Below are 18,758 nucleotides of genomic sequence, written 5' to 3'. Positions count from 1 at the left end.
ATCTTTGAGTTAGCCAGTTAGGTGCTGCAACCTGGCATTGTCCTTGGTATTGGGCTATTGCCTATTGGCACTGAAAAGAAGACCGAATTCCAAACTTGCCATGCAAAATTGCAGAGTAGATATGCATTTGGTTTTTTGGTCTTTTACATTATATTATGAAGCTCTAATAAGTTTCTGATGCCATGTCGCTGCACTCTGGACATGGCGAAGTAGACTAGGCATTCTCGATTTGACCAAATGCACAATCAACTGTGCTCATTCACGAGCCATTTTCCAACGAGCATAATGACGAGGGAAAAAAATCGCACAAGGCAAAACAAAATTGATCATCACTACAAACAAGACGAGTAATTGCTCTGAATGTACCTTAGTTGAAGTTTCTGTAACAGATTTTTCCTATTACATTTTGCAAACACAGTAACAAAAATGAAAAAGAAAATGGGGAAAAAAGGGAACAAAATTCTGTTGATAGCGGTATAACCTTAATTTAATACAAAAGTCCTGTTTGGAGTTTTGAACCAGCTATAGTAAGAGTTGATGCTCAACTCCTAAGTGATGGAACTATTTTATATCATCCAAGTTGATGCTCAACTCCTAAGTGATGGAACTATTTTATATCATCCAAGTCAAAGTCCTTTGTCTCCAAGTTTGAGCCCAAAGAGCGAAAGCTCGTAATCTCGGCGCTGTTATTCAGAGCAATTTCGGATTGAAAAGTAGTATTATTGTTATTGTTTGGTGAGCCAACAATGACTTCGATAGCCTCTGATGATACTCTGGAGCTTTTAGAAGGTATTAGCTGCGATGTCGACATTCGTTTCATTTCCTTGGATTTACCCCATAAGACCAAGTATAGCCCAGTTACTATCAACACAGCTCCTAATACACTGTAAACACAAACATTAACAGATTGGTGTTAAAATTCCTGAAACTGATAATTAAATTAACTCATAATGTTCATGATTTTGTCCAACAAATATACAAAAGCTTATCAATACATACAGTTGAACTTCCGGCGAAATTTCAAGTAATTGTTCCAAATTTATTGAAGATTTTACATTATTTTAGCACTAAAACTAAGATCATTAAGCACTTTCAACATAGGCGCTGCATGCTTCACCAAAAAAAAAACATAAGCGCTGCATGCACATACAAAAACACTCACCTAGAATTTTGTTGTAAGATAGATAAAAGGAAAATACTACAAACCTTCCAAGATGTAGCTTCTCAGCGAGGATAACAGATCCTGCTAATGCCACCAGCACAAGCATCAATGGATTGAAAATCGAGACAAATAATGGCCCCTTTAAACGAACACACCACGCAACTAAAGTAACAATTAGGCCAGACGCAAAGATTCCCTGTTGCACAACCAGTGATGATCAAACACTATAAGATTTAATTTTTAAGTATCATCACATTTAATATCAAAACAAACAGGTAATAAGTAAATATGATATACCGAGTATGCAACTGTGAGAAGTCTAATGTTCCAACCTAACTTCCACTGAGACCAATCTTTCTCAATGCATATAGCAAAAAGGGTCGCCTGGATTGATGCCATCACACACATCAAGGCCGTACTTGAGTATTGATATGGATACTTCTCACTCATTTTAGTCTGCGATATATTGGAAGTTGGATTAGTAGAGTACTACAACTGAATTAGAAAATATCGTGTTGAATTCACCTGAATTATCAACCAGGTTGCATAAGACAAACAACTGCCTACAGCCAGTAACGCACCCAATATACGGTTACCAGTCTCAACATGTGAATCTGCCCCGTGGCTCTGCCGATGGTCATGCAATTGAATGAGATGTGTTGACCACAAGTTGATCTCTATGCCTTTGTAGAATGTTAGGAGCATTGCGCCTCCAATGCCAACTAATGTGCCTAATATCTTAGCCTTTCCTCCCAGAGTTCTAATGCACAGTCTCTCCAACCTGTCAATCGTAAAATTTACTTGCAAACAATAGGTTAGGTTCAGAATCATCAAATTGTGACACCGCTATTATTGCCACAACCAGCTTTGTCGTTTATTTCTATTTGTTAGTAAATTTATCAACAATAAACTAAAAAGTTTCAGCACTTACTAATAGGAAAACTTATGAACAGTGGAGAATTTACCCGAAAGTAACAGCCATGATGAAGGTAATAGCTGGAACGAGGTTAGCCATTGCTGAAGCGAATGTTGCCGACGTTAAACCCAGGCTCATCACGTACAAATTTTGTGCCAAAGCACCCCTAACAAATTCAATGAGGACAGAAAAAATATTCAATAACCATATTATGTTATTGAACTATGAAAGTTAAATAAGAATTCGCTGAAATACCATACCACCTCCCCAACAATGGACCAAACACCATTTAGATAAACAAATTTAAAACTTTAGCCATTAAAATTGCATCATATCAGTACTTTATTTATTTTTTTGCAAAAAGATTCCTCATTTGTTTTTCTAAAAATTAAAATTGTTTACTTTAACCGAAATTTTCTACTAAACATTAAAATTCAACTGCACTAAGCCTAACTAGAATATGTCAATGTCCTGTTCAACTGCGAACAAGGTTAGCCCCGTGTTTGCAAAAAGAAAGCTCGTGATTTTTGTTGTAAAATACATGTTTTCTTTGCCTTTCTAATGTAGAAGCTACTCGCTAGTGGACTTTGAGAATTGCCAAGTGTCCGGTAACAGCAATAAAGAAGCAGCACGCGCGAACTGTCTATAGAGGCCTGTGACATCCATCTGTCTCTCTGTTAACCATTATTTCTATGTATCTAATCTTACATCAAGTCATCAACACTTCAACAGAACACTGTCAATATCTATAATAATGATAGTATTGATTAATTATAAAATAGTAATTAATTAAAGAAAGAGAAACATAGTGGTGAATCTTTTCATCAATGGTGAATATGGCCACATTAAGGAAAACAAAACTGACATGCAGAAATGATCTTTCGAAGATGCTACTTTTCCAAAGAATTAATCCCATATTGTTTTCTGCAAAATATTTCAACTATCTACATTGTAACATTGAGTTCATTCATTCACATCTCATTTCATACTCCTAATTTTTTTTTTCACTTACCCAAATAAACCACATAGAAATCCTTGGAACAGAATCATCCATGTTAATTTTGGTCTACTTTTCCTGCAAAACAAGAACGCCAACCAAAACCAATAAAATTCAACATGCATCATGCTATAATAAAACAATATCATCAGCTATATTTTTTTTTCCTATTACATTAAATAAACAAACAAATAAAAATGAAACTTACCTTTCCATGAAGAAAGCAAGAGGAGCCAAGAAAGCAGCAGCAAATACGTAACGATAAGCAACCAAAACCCTCAGACTCATTCCATCAAAAATAGCCAGCTTATAAAATATGTTCACACCAGCAAAAACGGTTTGAACCAAAACCATTGTCATTGCTGGCTTCAAACCATGAAAAACATTACCAAAATCACAACTCATCATGTCTTAAAAAGAAAGAACCCCGGAATCAAAACAAACACGCAAGAAGATCAACACAAGTCTTCTTGCTTTCTCACGTAAATAAAACAAAATGTATATAGGTAGATGTATAAAAAATGTGTAAATAAAGCTTCAGGAAATTCAAGAAGATCGAGCGCTAGCTGCTAGAAGAGTTTTGAGAGAACGAGACACTTGTTTATTGCTATGCAAGTTTTGAAACACGCTTCACAGTAACTTACAAAGAGAAAAAAGAGGAGAGAGTGCAGGAGTTAATATGTCTAGCTAGCAAGAACTAGGTTCTTTCTATTTTTCGTATTGAGCCTAAAAAAATGCAAAAATGAGGGGGTGTTATATGCTTTTTGTAATTAATATTTCCTTACGTCATGTAATGCGTGTACTACGATACGTGTAAATAGTAATCAGACACGTGCTTAATAATTTAATATGATCAAGAACATTGCTCCGATCCATCCAGTACCTGGGGAAAGAGTGAATAAAATGGACGACATGTGAAGCTGTGAACATGGAACATTGGAGATTTGTGAGAGTTGTCAACGGGGTGGAGGATTGCTAAGAAGCAACCTGTTTCTAGAGTAGCATTTGTACAACCTTCATGCCGTTCTTTTTCACCAATTGATAGGCCTAGGTGCAAATCACTCTCATAACCAGGATTTTTTTAAATCACTCAAAAAGACAGTTTTCAGGTGAAAATAACCCATTTTTAGGTGAAAATAACTCGAAAAACTAATTTTCAGGTGAAAATAGTATATATGGACAAATAGCCCGGATTTGAAATAAATATTTTCTGATATTATTTTTTCTGTCATTTTGTTATGAACAATGAGTGTTCATACCCAAATAAGTGAACGTCCTCATACAATATGTTGATATACGAACAAAAAAATTTTCATAGCTCATGTTGAGATATAAATAATAATTGTTCATATTATAATAGGTGTTTTTACTGATCATATATTATATTGAGGTATGAACAGTGGTTATTCATATTCCAAATGAACAATAATTGTTCATACAAATAGTGATTGTTCATACACATACAATAACTGTTCATATCCAAATAGGTATGAACAATGATTGTTTATACCCCAAAATAAATGTGAATAATTATTGTTCATATTATATACACCGGGTCGTTTCGGTTGGGTCGTGATGTTAATTATCGGGTCAAGAGTATACTTGACATTTAATCTACCCAAGCCATTTTTAATTTCGCGTCAAAAGTAAATTTGACCTTTCATCTATCTAGTCTTTGTGAGTGATTAAAAAAAATAATAGTTGTGAGAGTTATTTTTTCCCCGTCTGTTCCTGAGAGTCACTCCCAATTAGGTCCCAACAGGGTTACTTTGTAACGAGTATATACTAATAAACTAATAAGACTAGAAATTATTCATGTGCTTTGCACGTGACGTATATTTGTCTGACTTTTTCTAATGTTGCTTTAGCGGTAGGGCTCAAACAAAAAGTTATGTTATAAAGTCAGACACTATCACACTAAAATCAGAATTGATCAAACTTTTGTCCCACAAAACCATCAAAGTTTTGGCTCAAAGACTAACATTATACACGTGTCCATAAAGCAATACTGGTTACAACCGAGTTACAACTTAAACAACTTATAACTTATACTAGCAATTAGCACGTGAATTATATTGGTTTAATTTTTTTTTAAAAATTTTATTCACTTTTTTGTGGTAGAGCCCAACCAAAAACAAACAGTAAAAAACAGACAGAACTCAGATTTCAGAGACAGAACTGGACAAAACAGTTTTGTCCCGTAAAAAATTTAGAACTGATTTTTTGTTTGACCGGCTTATATGGCTTTATAGGACACGTGTCCATAAAACAGCGGTTGGGCAGAATAGAATTACAGTGCAAACGGCTAACTCACCCACGCTACTTATAAGTAGTAGAGATATGCAATATTTTATTAATAGTAGCATAAGGGCTAAAGGTGAAATGATGAATAAGGAGGACCATGACCAAATGTAGGATGATCAACTAAAAAACTTCCGAGTCATGCGAATATGCGATCATACCACACTTCAAAAGATGTCCGCCATTTCATTGGTAAAAATAGCGTCCCACACATTTGCATCTGGATTCCTCGTTGTAAATGTCTATTTTTATCGTACAAATGTTTCTAATAAACTCTTTAATATACAACTTGGTGGACTAGTATTCCTTCATTAAGCATCTTCTTTCTCTATTTTTCTCTGTAAAAGACTAAAGGTCAACTCAAAAGGACTTGAGAATCGTCCGAAACAAATTTAAAACTGAAAGGAAGAAAGGTGATTTTATGCTTATACGAAAAACTTGGAACCAATCAAGTTGAAAAATCATAAAATGATTGAAGCATCCTCAAAAGTAACTCAGCGCTTCTCGAGTTGATATTTTTTTTCAAAAAATTAAGCTGAGATTAAGGCAAACAAGGATACACTTTCAACAGTACTTTGTCAAATTTGGAGAACAAAGAAGCATTTAATTGAGCAAAAGTAAATATGAACTATTACATCAGTTAAGCTAAACAATAAGTTAATGGGTTATCCATCTATTATTTATACTAGCAAGATGTACGTGCTATGCACGCGATGTCAAACAAAACTTATCGAAGAGTGTAAATATAATTTGGGTGAGCACACTTACAATTAACATTATGCCCGAAAGCGCACCTTAATCGGCAAAATTGTTTAAATAAGATTTGTTAAAACACACTAGTTGTTGGGTCGGAAGTAATAATGTTTTTAGGAGATGGTGGTTGGGAAAAGATGAGACCGGACTTGGTTTTGAAGTTGCTCACGCATCAAAAATGTATTGCTTGGGATCAAGTCTCGATGCGTAGTTCTGGAAAAATGACGAAGATTGGATTTTATATGTAGGATTGGTAATAGTTACTTCCTCGTTCTCCAATATTCCAATCGTGGGATGAAATTGGAGAACTGGCGGGAGAACTGTACAATCATGGGATGAAGTTGGAAAACTGGCGGGACAACTGTCAGCTCGTGGGATGAAGTTGGAGAACTGGCGAGACAACTGTCAGCTCGTAGGATGAAGGTGGAGAACTGGCGGGAGAACTGTCAGCTCGTGGGATGAAGTTGGAGAACTGGCGGGAGAACTGTCAGCTCGTGGGATGAAGTTGGAGAACTGGCGGGACAACTGTCAGCTCGTGGGATGAAGTTGGAGAACTGGCAGGAGAATTGTCAGCTCGTGGGATGAAGGTGGAGAACTAGCTGGAGAACTGTCAACTCGTGGGATGAAGTTGGAGAACTGGCGGGAGAACTGTCAGCTCGTGGGATGAAGGTGGAGAACTGTCAGCTCGTGGGATGAAGCTGGAGAACTGGCGGAAGTTGGTGGGTGTGGACGAAGTTGTGTAGGTATGTACGTTTTGAGCATGGGCTCTGAGCGTGGGCTTTTTGTAGATAAGCTCTGAGCGTGGGTTTTTTTATAACATGAACTCTGAGCGTGAGTTTATATTGAATTGGGCTTTTATTGAGCCACATTTGTGGGAGCCGGAACATCGCCATCTCTTTGTTACATGGACAAAACCTGTGTGACAAAAAAATAATTATTTATTTATTTATTTATTTTTTAAGTCAGAAACGGCAATAATTGTTAATTGAACAGTGAAAAAGTCATCTCTGCAAGTTTCAGATCGTAGAAACTAGTGTCTTTGCATAATGCTGCGTGTATATCTCGCGATGTGTGAAAACACATTGGTTCGACCTCCAAGCTCCTTTTTAATTTTGGGCTTTTTCTTTGTCTTGGGTATTTTGAGGTTGTCATCTATGTGAGAAACTTTGTGTGATTTCCATTCGAGTTTGGTCTCCCCATCATTGACATTGCAAGAATTAGTTTGACTGCGAACATGCCGAAATATATGAACGAGTATAGCTGCATCAAGGGCTGCATACTCCATTTGATTTTGACTCAAAGGCCAGTGCTCCCAATTGCTGTTTCGCCGTGTTTTATTCAAACCAGCTCCCAGAACTCAGCAAGCCCGGAGAGACCAACATTAGGTTCTTTAAACACGTTTTGGAGGTCCAGTAGCATTTCATAGTATGCAAATTAATGCACCATGCTTCATGACTGTTGTTCTTGTTACTCTCATCGTTCCCTTCACTGTCTTCCACACCCATTCTACAAGCAAGAAAAGAACCTTTCACCAACAGACCATGCTTCGCTGACTTTTTCTCTCTCTCTCTCTCTCTTTTTCACTGAAAATGTGTATGAAGAAATGAGAGTGAATTGGATTGAAGAAATAGCAGCGGCATACAGCGGCAATTCAACTTTACTACAGCCCGCAGAAATCAAGTAGCGGCATTGAGCGGCAAAGGATTAAATTGGAAAGGTTTCTACCCATCAACTTGATCGGCACTTGCTTTAGGCGGTTCGAGTGATCGGCAATAGTATCGAAGCAACGGCTCCTAGAGATCGAGCGGCATGTCTTACACTTTGGGTCGGCAATTGCAATTCATAGGATTTGCAATGGAAGCGATGCGGGCGGCTTCTATGGTATCGTTAATGCGAGAGGTGCGAGCGGCAGGATTGCGAGCGGCAATTCAAATGATTGGCAACTCGAGCAGCAATTCAGCTCCAGCGGTAATTAAATGGCTAGAACATATATTCTTGTTTGTTTGTTTGTTTTTTTTTTTTTTTTGGAATAGGGTCGGCAAAATCTATATAATTGTTGGGTTGTTAATTTGAACTTGGTTCACATTAGTATCGGATAGAATGATTGAACTAAGCTAATAAGAGGCGAACTAGGAAACCAAGTGTTGGATGTATTGGGCTTCAGCAGAGAGAAAAGAGTCCTATTGGTTTAGTATTCTCTAAATTAGAATGTAAATATAAAAGAGAACTTGATGTCTTAAATACTCACAGACTTAAAAGATTGAGAAAGTTAGGCTTGAGAAGAGAAGAATAAAAGTTCCTGTCTTCTTCTTCATATTCTTGTTTTACCTGTGTGCAGCAAGGTAAGTTCTATTCACGTTAACACACTTTTTTTTTTGTTTTATTCATATGAAAAAAGGTCAAGTTATGAACAGTAAGGTTTTGAGTGATGAAGTTGAGATTTTAAAATGTGAGAAATTGGAATTGGCAAAACGAGTTTGCGAGGCTGAGGGGATTAGAAGAGACTACAAGGTACTATTGGAAGATAATGCATTTTTGAAGAAGGAGTTAGATGAATATCATGAGAGGGTGGAAAATTTTAGGGTTGGGTGTGAAGAGAAGGATGATATGATTGAGAAGCATGCAGTTAAAACTAAGAAATCTAGGGCGTTGTTGCGTGAAGTATCGGCAAGTGTTGGACTTTGGAAATCGAGAGATTCTGAGAAACGGGAAAAATTGCAGCAGCTGTCAGATTATTATACTATGTGTTATAGGGAGTTGGAAGATGTATCACCGTCAGATCTAAAAGGTGTTCCAGTTCCAATGGAGGATAGCATTATGCCGCAACATCTTGAGTGAAGTTTTTGTTTTTTATTGTTATGATGATGTGAGTTACGGTTCTTTCTTTCTCGATTATGTCACTGTATTCATGATATTTGGTTTTTATATATTTTTTATTAGATTGGTAATCAGAATAGGTCGGTTAAAATATATAAGAGTTGGATAATCTGGCCTTGAGGTAATTCGGCAAAATTTATATAAGTATTAAGGATAACGTAATTGGGGGTGTCGCCGCCCCCAAAGTTTAATGATGACACAATGAAATTTGGGGTGTCACCGCTCCCATAGTTTAATGATAACATAATGAATTTTGGTGAGTCGCCGCCCCCATAGTGTAATGATAACATAATGAAATTTGGGGGGTCGCCGCCCCCATAGTGTAATGATAACATAATGAAATCTGGGGTGTCGCCGCCCCCCATAGTTTAATGATAACATAATAAAATTTGGGGTGTCGCCGCCCCCATAGTTTAATAATAACATAATGAAATTTGGGGGGTCGCCGCCCCCATAGTGTAATGATAACATAATGAAATTTGGGGGGTCGCCGCCCCCATAGTGTAATGATAACATAATGAAATCTGGGGGGTCGCCGTCCTCATAGTATAATGATAATAAAATTTGGGATATTTGATCCCTAGTTAAAACGAAAGATGGATCGAATTTTATTGAATTATGAAATGATTACAATGAATGAAAAACAAACATTCAACGATAAAACTTTTTCAAATGAAAAGCATTCCATGGCTTGGCAAATTTTTCTCCGGTGATTCGACGAAGGAAATAAGACCCTTTGGATGCTGGTCTATCAATAATGAACGGTCCTTCCCAATTCTCTGACAGCTTCCCAGATTCAATGAGCTTCTGTTTGCGGCTAAGTACCCAATCTTCTGGTTCAAAACTCTTGAGGCAAAGCTTTCTATCATATTTGCATTTCATGGCTGCCTGATATTTTATTAGATATTGTAAAGCTTCTTCTCGAGTTTTATCAATTGAGTCTGCCACCAAAGTTAGAGTAGCGTCATTGTTTCCAGTTTGTACTACTTCTGTCCTTGTAGTTGGTGCAATTAATTATGTTGGAAGGACAACATCCATGCTATAAGCTAGATTGAAAGGGGAAAGATTGGTAGAATGCTTTGGAGTTGTGCGATAAGCCCAAAGCACTGCTGGCAACTCTTTAACCCAATTTCCTTTTGCTTCATTAAGCTTCTTCTTCAAAGTCGAGAGAATCGCCTTATTGGTTGCTTCGCTTGTCCATTTGCTTGTGGATAATATGGAGCCGGAGAAATTATCTTGAATTTTTAGTGAGGCGCAAAATTTGTGAATTTCTTCCGCATCAAATTGTTTACCGTTGTCAGAGACGATGTTAGATGGAATTCCAAAGCGACAAACGATGTCTTTCCATAAGAAACGTCGTACATCTGTTACTGAGATGTTGACAAGCGGTTGAGCTTCTACCCATTTAGTGAAATAATCAGTCGCAACTAATAAGAATCGTACACTTCCAGGAGCCTTTGGTAGGGGTCCCACAATATCCAAGCCCCATTTCGCAAAAGGCCAAGGGCTTAGAATTGGGTGGAGTTCTGTTACGGGAAGTTTGCCCATATTTGCATGTTTTTGACATGGTATGCATTTTTGGGCAAATTCCGCTAAGTGTCTTTGCATGTTAGGCCACAAGTATCCTTGAGTCATGGCTTTATGTGCAAGACTACGTCCCCCAGAATGGTTTCCACAAAGTCCGGAGTGTATTTCTTCGAGAACTAGATGACCTTGATCTTTGGAAAGACATCTGAAAAGAGGACTGAAATTATTTGCTTTCCTATAAAGTAGGAGATTTCCTTTAGAATTTGGAATTATGACAAATTTCTAGGCATCTCTCTTAATTTTGTAGGAAAGCGACGAATCCTCAGGTAGAGTTCCATGTTGTAGAAATTCTAAATAAATAGGTCTCCAATCATCTGGTGAAGAATCACCATCGATAGATTGGAGATCCAAATGTGGTACTTCTGGAGAATTATCTGCTTCGTGGGACTCGTCTTCCATATCAACATTGACTTGGTTGGCATCATGTGTGAGTGGAGAATCACTCTCAACACGTTGATCGGCCAAACCTTGATGGTCGGCTAAATCTTCTTGAGCTGCTTCCTCTGAGTGAGATTCTGAACTTGTGCCGGCCGATTAAGCTAGCTCTTCTCTCTTTCTTTTCCTTGTTGTTACGGCATTGACTTGCTCGAATTCGAAATTCCGATATGTCGTCTGGAAATAGCATAGATGAGCAATATATAAGTTTTGAACATGTTCTTCTATAACAGTTATGCTTGGAAAAGGTTGGAAATCAATATAGATTTTTCTTTCATTGTCAACATCAACTGCGGCGTGACGATTATTATTGCGAGAGCGCTGGTGAACAGCAATGGATTTGAAATGAATGGATAGCTCATGCATTTTTTGGACATATGCAGCCATCCTATCATTTCGAGCAACAAAAGATATGCCAAATTGATTCGCAACAAGCTTTGAGTCAGTGAATAACTTGATCTTTGTCTCCCCCAGGTCAAGTGCCGTTCGCATTGCATAAAGAACCGCTTCATATTCAGCTTCATTGTTTAATGCGCAAAATCCGAGGCGAACAAATTTTTCAATTTTCTCGCCATCAGGTCGGATCAAAACACAACCAAGGCCTGAACCTGATTTGTTCTTGGAACCGTCCGTGTGTATAGTCCATAAAGAAGGGTCAGCACTTGTGGATGGATCGGCCGATCCTTGTTGTGGACTAGGATGAGGTTCGTCAAACTACTCTTCCATGGTCGGTATGTCATCAACAGGAAAATCGGCCATAAGTGATGCAATTGCGTGGCCTTTCTCAGATGATCGGGCTTTGTAGATAATTTCGTAGGCACTCAAATATGTTTCCCATTCTGCTAATCGGCTCGAATCAGCATTTCAAAGAACTTTTCTCAAGGGGTATTCAGTGTAGACATTGATGATACGTCCTTGAAAATAAGGCTTCAATCTTCGTGCACTATGGACAAGTGAGAGAGCTATTTTCTCAATCTATGAATACCTTGTTTCTGGAGCTGTAAAGGTCTTACTTATGAAGAAAATTGGTTGTTCATTTTCATCATCAATGAATAAGACTCAAGACTCACGCCTATTTCTAATCTTTGCAAATAGATGCCAATTGTTTGTCCGGTGGTCGGACTAGCAAGAATTGGCGGCTGTACTAGGTATTTTTTCATTTTCTGAAAAGATACGTCACACTCATCTGTCCATTTTGGGGATCCCTTAATGGCTTGGAAAAAGGGGTGGAGCCAATATGAATATTTTGAGATAAATCTACCCAAAGCGGCTATCCTACCCGTAAGTTGCTGGATTTGCTTATTGGTTTTTGGCGAGGGCATTTCAGTAATTGCTTGGATTTGATAAGGATTAGCTTCAATGCCTCGTTTGGTCATAAGATATCCAAGAAATTTTCCCGATGCTAACCCAAATGCGCATTTTGATGGATTTAGACGCATTCGAATATGCATAAGCCGATCAAAATATTTTTGCAAGTGATGAAGGTGTGATGACTCTTCATGCGACTTGATGACCATATCGTCAATATAAGCTTCCAAAACTTGCCTAAAAAGTCTGAAAATGATGTATTAATGAATTTCTGATATGTTGCCGGTGCATTTTTTAAACCAAAAGGCATTACCTTATAGCAAAATAAGCCTTGGTCTGTTATGAAAGTTGTAAGTTCTTGTTCATCTTCAGCTAATGCAATTTGATAAAATCCCATTGAGGCATCCATAAAATAAATTCGTTTAAACCCTGAAGTGGCATCAACCATTTCAGAAATACGAGGCAAGGGATACGGGTGAACAGGACATTTTTTATTGACATCAGTAAAATCAACACAGATTCTAAGTTTCCCATTTTTCTTAGGGACTGTTACTACATTTGATATCCATTTCGGATATAGTACAGGCCTAATAAAATTAACACTTAGAAGTTTGTCGATCTCTTCTTTCACTCTGAGCTTTCGATCTGGAGCCATTCGGCGAGGCTTCTGACGCACTGGCTTTTGTGTTTTGTCGATATCCAGCCTGTGACATGCAAGTGAAGGATCAATCCCAGGCATTTGTTCGACCGTCCACGCAAACACTGTGCAATTTTTCTTCAAAAGCTCAATGAGATCATCCTGTTCCTTCTTGGAAATTTCCGCAGAAATAAAAGTGGTTTCTTCTTCCTTGTTGCCGATCTGTACTTCGAGGAGTCTGTCGATGGTCGGGGGGCCACCTAAACGCTACTCCATAGCGTTTACCCGGCCAATGGAATTCTGTAATTGCTACTTTTTCCCATCGACATTTAGGATGGTGTTACCCTTGACTTCCGAATCTTTATAATCTTCGAGTACATACTCATGGCACTTCAAAGCTGCTATCTAATCACTTCGAACTTTGCATACCATACGTCACACCAGAATTTGATAGCCTGATGGAAAGTAGAAACGACAGCTCCCATTGAGTGAATCCAATCTCTTCCCAGAATGACATTGTAGGAGGAGTTACAATCCAAGAGAAGAAAATCAATTGTAACTTCCTTATTCATTAATGTCACCGAAAGAGAGCATCTACCAACTGATGTTGCTGCTGTCCCATCGAAGCCAATGATAGGATTTGGATCGGGAACTATCATTTTCTCGGGGAGGTTGAGTCCTTTGTAACAACGCTTGTAGATCACACTTGCCGAACTACCTGTATCGATCATGATTTTTTGCACACGATGAATTCCAACAAAAGCTTGTATTACAACGGCATCATAATGAGGATGGTGCACTCCTATCGTCATTGTCGATCCAACGTGAGGTCCTTCCTCATAAGTTTCAGTACCCCATTCCGTGGAGAAAATCATATCCACTATAAACATAGTGGTGGCTGAGATCAGTGATCTTGGAGTGATTAAAATTCTTGCGCTGGGTGTTAGACATTGAATCAACTCTGGCATGACCGACCTTGATTACATTATGTGCGGTCACGACTAAAGCTTGTTTCATTTTACCCAGCACGTAATCCTAGAGCATACCCTTCTCGATCAAACCTTGGATTCTACCCCTTAGAGATCGGCATTGTTTAGTTTCATGACCAAAATCATCGTGAAATTTGCACCACAGGGATTTATCACGTGTAGCCTTGGTATCTTCGGAGAGAGGAAAAGGTGGAGATAAGATATTCTTTCCCTTAATCTTCTCATAGATAACAACATACTTCTCATTGAGGGCGGTAAGCTTTAACTTTGGAAGTTTCTTTTGTTCTTTGTCGTTCCATTGTTGTGGCCTACCATCACTCTTGGACTTTTGATCGGTTGTTTGTTGAAACTTCGGTTTTTTACTCTGTTCCTGCGGCTTGCTTATTCGATCCCTATCTCTGTGAACTCGTGCCGATGCATCATCTTCAACTCGAATAAACTGTTGAGTTCGAGAAAAAAGTTCATAACGAGTTGTTGGGACGTCTTTTACAATAGAGTTGTAAATATCGTCCCTATCATAATTAATGCCTTCCTTGAAGGCATAAATGACAAGAATATCAGATGCATATGAGATTTCAATAGGCGCTTTCCGAAATCTCGCAACAAACTTACTGAGCTTTTCTTCTTTTTGTTGTTTAATACTGAATAGAGAATCAATATGTTTCGGTTCTTTCCAGTTGTGACGAAAATGCTCGGCAAACTTGTAAGCCAGATTAGTAAAATTGTGGATGGATCTTTCTGGAAGCATGTTAAACCATCTCATTGACTCAATTCCAATGAGTGTGGACGGGAATAACTTGCAAAGAAGAGAATCGTTGAAAGTCCATAAGATCATCTTGTTTCTGTAATTAACAAGATGTATCAAATGATCTCCATCAATCTCATCATATTTCTCGAATTCTGGCTGCTTGAAGTCCTTGTGATGAACGGTTGTTTGGATTCGGAGAGAGAAGGGAGAATCGATACCACTTTCTATAGCGAGATTTCGAATTTTGTTTTCTCATGACTCCTTATCATTAACAGCCTTCAGTATCATCTCATGGAGACGACGTTCAGAAAATGGAATATTCTCTCGACGATGGTCCCGACCGAACTGTGGACATTTTGGCCAAGATTTCTTCGGAGGAGGGGGAGTGAGTTCTCGTCGACCCATCCATGTTGGTGAATGTGACCGAGCCAGTAGAGGAGTTCGGTTCCTTCGTCTCCTATGGTGAATATCGGGAGAATATGGACGGAGTGCTGGACTGTCACAACCATTTTCTTGACCTGATGCAAGTGAGTCTCCATCTCCATGGCTACCATTGTCAATATACTTTGGCCGACAATGAGCTCTTGGATTGGGACTACAACTTGAGCGACTAGGTTGTGAACTGGAACTGCTTGGTGAATAGTGTTACTGTCGAGATCGGCGCATACTGCTGTTGCGACGAGGACTTGCAGTGGCTTGCCTACCCCTTCTAGAGCTTGGGGTAGGAACTTCATTGGTTTTTCATTGGTTGGGTAGTCTATCTTGCCGACCTATATGGATATTTTGCCTGATCTCCCTTAGTACGGTTCGAATCGGCAAAACCGGTTTTCGACATGAGATCTTTTGTGAGTTGGTGATCCCTCACAGGGTGGTCGGCATCAAGGTCAGCAGAGGAGTTTGTGGATTCGCTTACGATTACACTGGAAAGTGTAGGCTTTCGGCGTTGCACATTTTGTTTCTTGCCAAGCCTTTAAGTTTAACTTCGCCTGCTTTCTCTTGGTGTGGGAGTTTGTACTCGGAGTCTTTGATAGAGATGCTTCAGTGTTCAAACGATCCCAAACACTTTTTGCCGTGGACCCTGAATCATCTTTGAGAAGTTGACGCAGTTGTTTTTTCAGATTGTTATTATTGCTCTCCAATTGTCGGAGATGACGGTCTACCTGAGTTGATGGATCGGATACATGAATACCCACTCTCTCAGTCGCAGATGGCCGAGGACCATCGGACTTGGAAAGTGAATTCCCAACAGAAGGTGAATGCTGAACTTGTGCGGTAAAAGGGATACTTTCACCGTTGTTTGTTTTTCGAGAAGCCATTGACGTAACTTTTGTTTTGTGGTTGAGGGTAGGAGCACAGACGGCGCCAAATATATTTCACCAAGATTTGCTAAAACACACCAGTTGAGGGTCGGAAGTAATGTTTTTTTTGGAGATAGTGAAGGAGATGGTGGTTGGGAAAAGATGAGACTGGACTTCGGTTTCGAAGTTGCCTACGTACCCAAATGTATTGCTTGGGATCAAGTCTCGATGCGTAGTTCTAAAAAAATGACGAAGGTTGGATTTTATATGTAGGATTGGTAATAGTTACTTCCTCGTTCTCCAATATTCCAATCGTGGGATGAAGTTGGAGAACTGGCGGGACAACTGTCAGCTCGTGGGATGATGTTGGAGAACTGGCGGGACAACTGTCAGCTCGTGGGATGAAGTTGGAGAACTGGTGGGAGAACTGTCAGCTCGTGGGATGAAGGTGGAGAACTGGCGGGAGAACTGTCAGCTCGTGGGATGAAGTTGGAGAACTGGCGGGAGAACTGTCAGCTCGTGGGATGAAATTGGAGAACTGGCGGGAGAACTGTCGGCTCGTGGGATGAAGTTGAGAACTGGCGGGACAACTGTCACTCGTGGGATGAAGTTGGGGAGAACCTGGCGGGGACAACCGTCGGCTTTGTGGGATGAAGGTGGAGAACCGGCGGGAAAACCGCATTTCGTGGGATGAAGTTGAGAACCGGCCGGAGAACCTGTCGGCTTTGTGGGATGAAGGTGGAGAATCAAGGGAGAACTGGCACCGTGGGATGAAGCCGAGAACCGCTGAAGTTTGGTGGGTGTGGACGAAGTTGTGTAGGTATGTACGTTTTGAGCATGGGCTCTGAGCGTGGGCTTTTTGTAGATAAGCTCTAAGCATGGGCTCTGAGCGTGGGCTTTTTGTAGATAAGCTCTGAGGATGGGCTCTGAGCGTGGGCTTTATATTGAATTGTGCTTTTATTGGGCCACATTTGTGGGGGCCGGAACAGCAGCCATTTAAAATTTGAATTGAATGGAACTCCATTCTTCTTTGATTTCCAGACATACGTAATCAATAAACTTTTAAGTATAGCTCCAAATCACATGTACTTTAAACTTCTCATCCTAGCAAGTGCACGTTGCAAACAACAAATATAAAAGGTTAGTGCATCAAGAGCATCTATGTAACTTTATTCACTGAAATCAGTATCCAAACCTTAGGTAAATAGGTAATTTGCAACCGTAGGTATTGAATTGGAATAATGGGACATACCCTCCATAGCCGAGTCATTTGGTTTGTTAATCAATCATCCAAAATGGAGTTACAATAGCATACTTAGTCTCATAGGATATTACATCAATATAAGAATTAAAGTACACCAATAACAAAAAGAAGTAGGTCACTCTGACTTGTCCTCCACTATAATAGATGATATGTTGTAACCATCTACTCGCAAGCAGCTACTCGTAGATAGAGGGAAACGGATGAGGAATCGATGGAAGTACGTTCTTCTTATGAGTGTTCATGCATTGGGCGTTGGCTTGAAACTGGGTCCCAGATACGACCATAAACTTAGCAATTGTCAAAGGGAATGATTCTCGTATACTAACTGCATTATGAAATGGAATGCATCATACTCACATATATGCAAGAAATCATCAAGAATACAACCCATTGAATCATATCCATTGATACTCCAATATTAACCGAGTATCTTTGGGATGAACTTAATTCAGTTAGAAAATATTTCTTTACTCATTTATAGAGATTAAATTTCAGATTGTTATAGTTATCTAGAATTATAATTGGATGACCTTTTTATAATTCATTGAATTAGATATTTCCTATTCTAACATGGATATTTTAGGTGTTGGATTTATCATCAATTTTCTCCAATAATCACCACCAAATATAGTAATATACCATAATTTTTTTTTTATTGTACATTATTCATGAAGATTATAGATGAAGATTAGTTAAGGGAGGTGAAAAAGTGATAAATACAAAAGATAATAAATATAATATATATATATATATATATAATATATATATATATATATATATATATATATATATATATATATATATATATATATATATATATAACAAAACAAAACAGTGTGTAAAGAACACATAAATTTACTCCAAAAATTTATAAGTTTCTTTGAGAAATATTATTGACATAATCATATTGCTATACAAACATCATTCCTGACCTTTTCCCCAAGGCATATTTTACCAACTACCAAATTGGTTTATAACTGATTTAGCATTTATTCTCATTCCAAATGAACTAAAGAAGAAAAATATCAAAAAATTGAAACCGCCAAAGCAGTTCCAGATTGACCCCTATAATTCCATAAAGGATGGACTCTCACAGGGTTAAACCCTTTGCTTGCTTTACCCAAAAAAAACCCCTTTGCTTGCCATTAAGTCTCTTAGCTTGGATCCACTTTCTTTCACATATATATTGCAGCCTTTACTTCAATAAAAAGGTTAACAGCAACTCCTACCCGGAGGAAAAACAAATTTTGGGATAAACTTGGGGCTTGATAACTTTTTTACAAAATTCGCACCTAATTAGTGGAAGTCCTCATTCATTGATCTTGGTTCGAATAAACTCAATGGTCCCCTTCCTGATAGTCTCTCCTCTTGTCTAGCACTGAGATGCACGTGCTATGCAAGCACTGTCTAGTCCAGGAAGTGTCCATGCTAGCAAGATGCACGTGCTATGCACGTGATGTTAAACAAAACTTGTCGAAAAGTGTAA

The 18,758-nt window shown here is 38.6% G+C and overlaps 3 protein-coding genes across 4 annotated transcripts; all 3 read right to left on the bottom strand.

Annotated features, from left to right (window-relative positions):
• Positions 1-351: 351 nt before the first annotated feature.
• LOC147502699 (WAT1-related protein At1g68170-like) lies at positions 352-3,813 on the bottom strand. 2 transcript variants are annotated; one of them, XM_086607532.1, is made up of 7 exons: positions 3,284-3,813; positions 3,091-3,153; positions 2,128-2,244; positions 1,688-1,943; positions 1,460-1,618; positions 1,207-1,358; positions 352-884 (listed from the first exon to the last, which is right to left on the bottom strand). In XM_086607532.1, exons 1-7 carry the CDS (start codon positions 3,481-3,483, stop codon positions 608-610), a joined length of 1,224 nt encoding a protein of 407 aa, XP_086463658.1. In that variant the 5' UTR covers positions 3,484-3,813; the 3' UTR covers positions 352-607. The 2 variants fall into 2 exon arrangements, with proteins under 2 accessions (XP_086463658.1, XP_086463660.1); XM_086607534.1 differs by lacking the exons at positions 3,091-3,153; positions 3,284-3,813 and adding an exon at positions 2,339-2,588.
• Positions 3,814-13,374: 9,561 nt separating this feature from the next.
• On the bottom strand, positions 13,375-13,785 carry LOC147502698 (uncharacterized). Its single transcript, XM_086604591.1, has one exon. It carries the CDS (start codon positions 13,783-13,785, stop codon positions 13,375-13,377), a length of 411 nt encoding a protein of 136 aa, XP_086460717.1.
• A 223-nt stretch (positions 13,786-14,008) lies between these two features.
• Positions 14,009-14,710, bottom strand: LOC147502697 (uncharacterized). Its single transcript, XM_086604590.1, has one exon. The coding sequence runs from the start codon at positions 14,708-14,710 to the stop codon at positions 14,009-14,011; it is 702 nt and encodes a 233-aa protein (XP_086460716.1).
• Positions 14,711-18,758: the final 4,048 nt, after the last annotated feature.

Source organism: Coptis chinensis, chromosome 4, assembly GCF_015680905.1.
Source record: "Coptis chinensis isolate HL-2020 chromosome 4, ASM1568090v1, whole genome shotgun sequence".
Taxonomy (NCBI): domain Eukaryota; kingdom Viridiplantae; phylum Streptophyta; class Magnoliopsida; order Ranunculales; family Ranunculaceae; genus Coptis; species Coptis chinensis.
Note: the sequence above shows the minus strand (reverse complement) of the source record. Positions and strands in the feature narration are given on the sequence as shown.

What these genes read in the sequence shown, in the direction of transcription:
- LOC147502698 (XM_086604591.1), bottom strand. Translation starts at nt 13,785, where the DNA reads ATGACGATAGGAGTGCACCATCCTCATTATGATGCCGTTGTAATACAA.
- LOC147502699 (XM_086607532.1), bottom strand. Translation starts at nt 3,483, where the DNA reads ATGATGAGTTGTGATTTTGGTAATGTTTTTCATGGTTTGAAGCCAGCA. An exon ending in TTTCTATGTGGTTTATTTGG is followed by an intron (nt 2,245 to 3,090) that starts GTAAGTGAAAAA and finishes TGAATTTGTTAG; the next exon opens with GGGTGCTTTGGCACAAAATT. An exon ending in CAACCTGGTTGATAATTCAG is followed by an intron (nt 1,619 to 1,687) that starts GTGAATTCAACA and finishes AATATATCGCAG; the next exon opens with ACTAAAATGAGTGAGAAGTA.
- LOC147502697 (XM_086604590.1), bottom strand. Translation starts at nt 14,710, where the DNA reads ATGCTTCCAGAAAGATCCATCCACAATTTTACTAATCTGGCTTACAAG.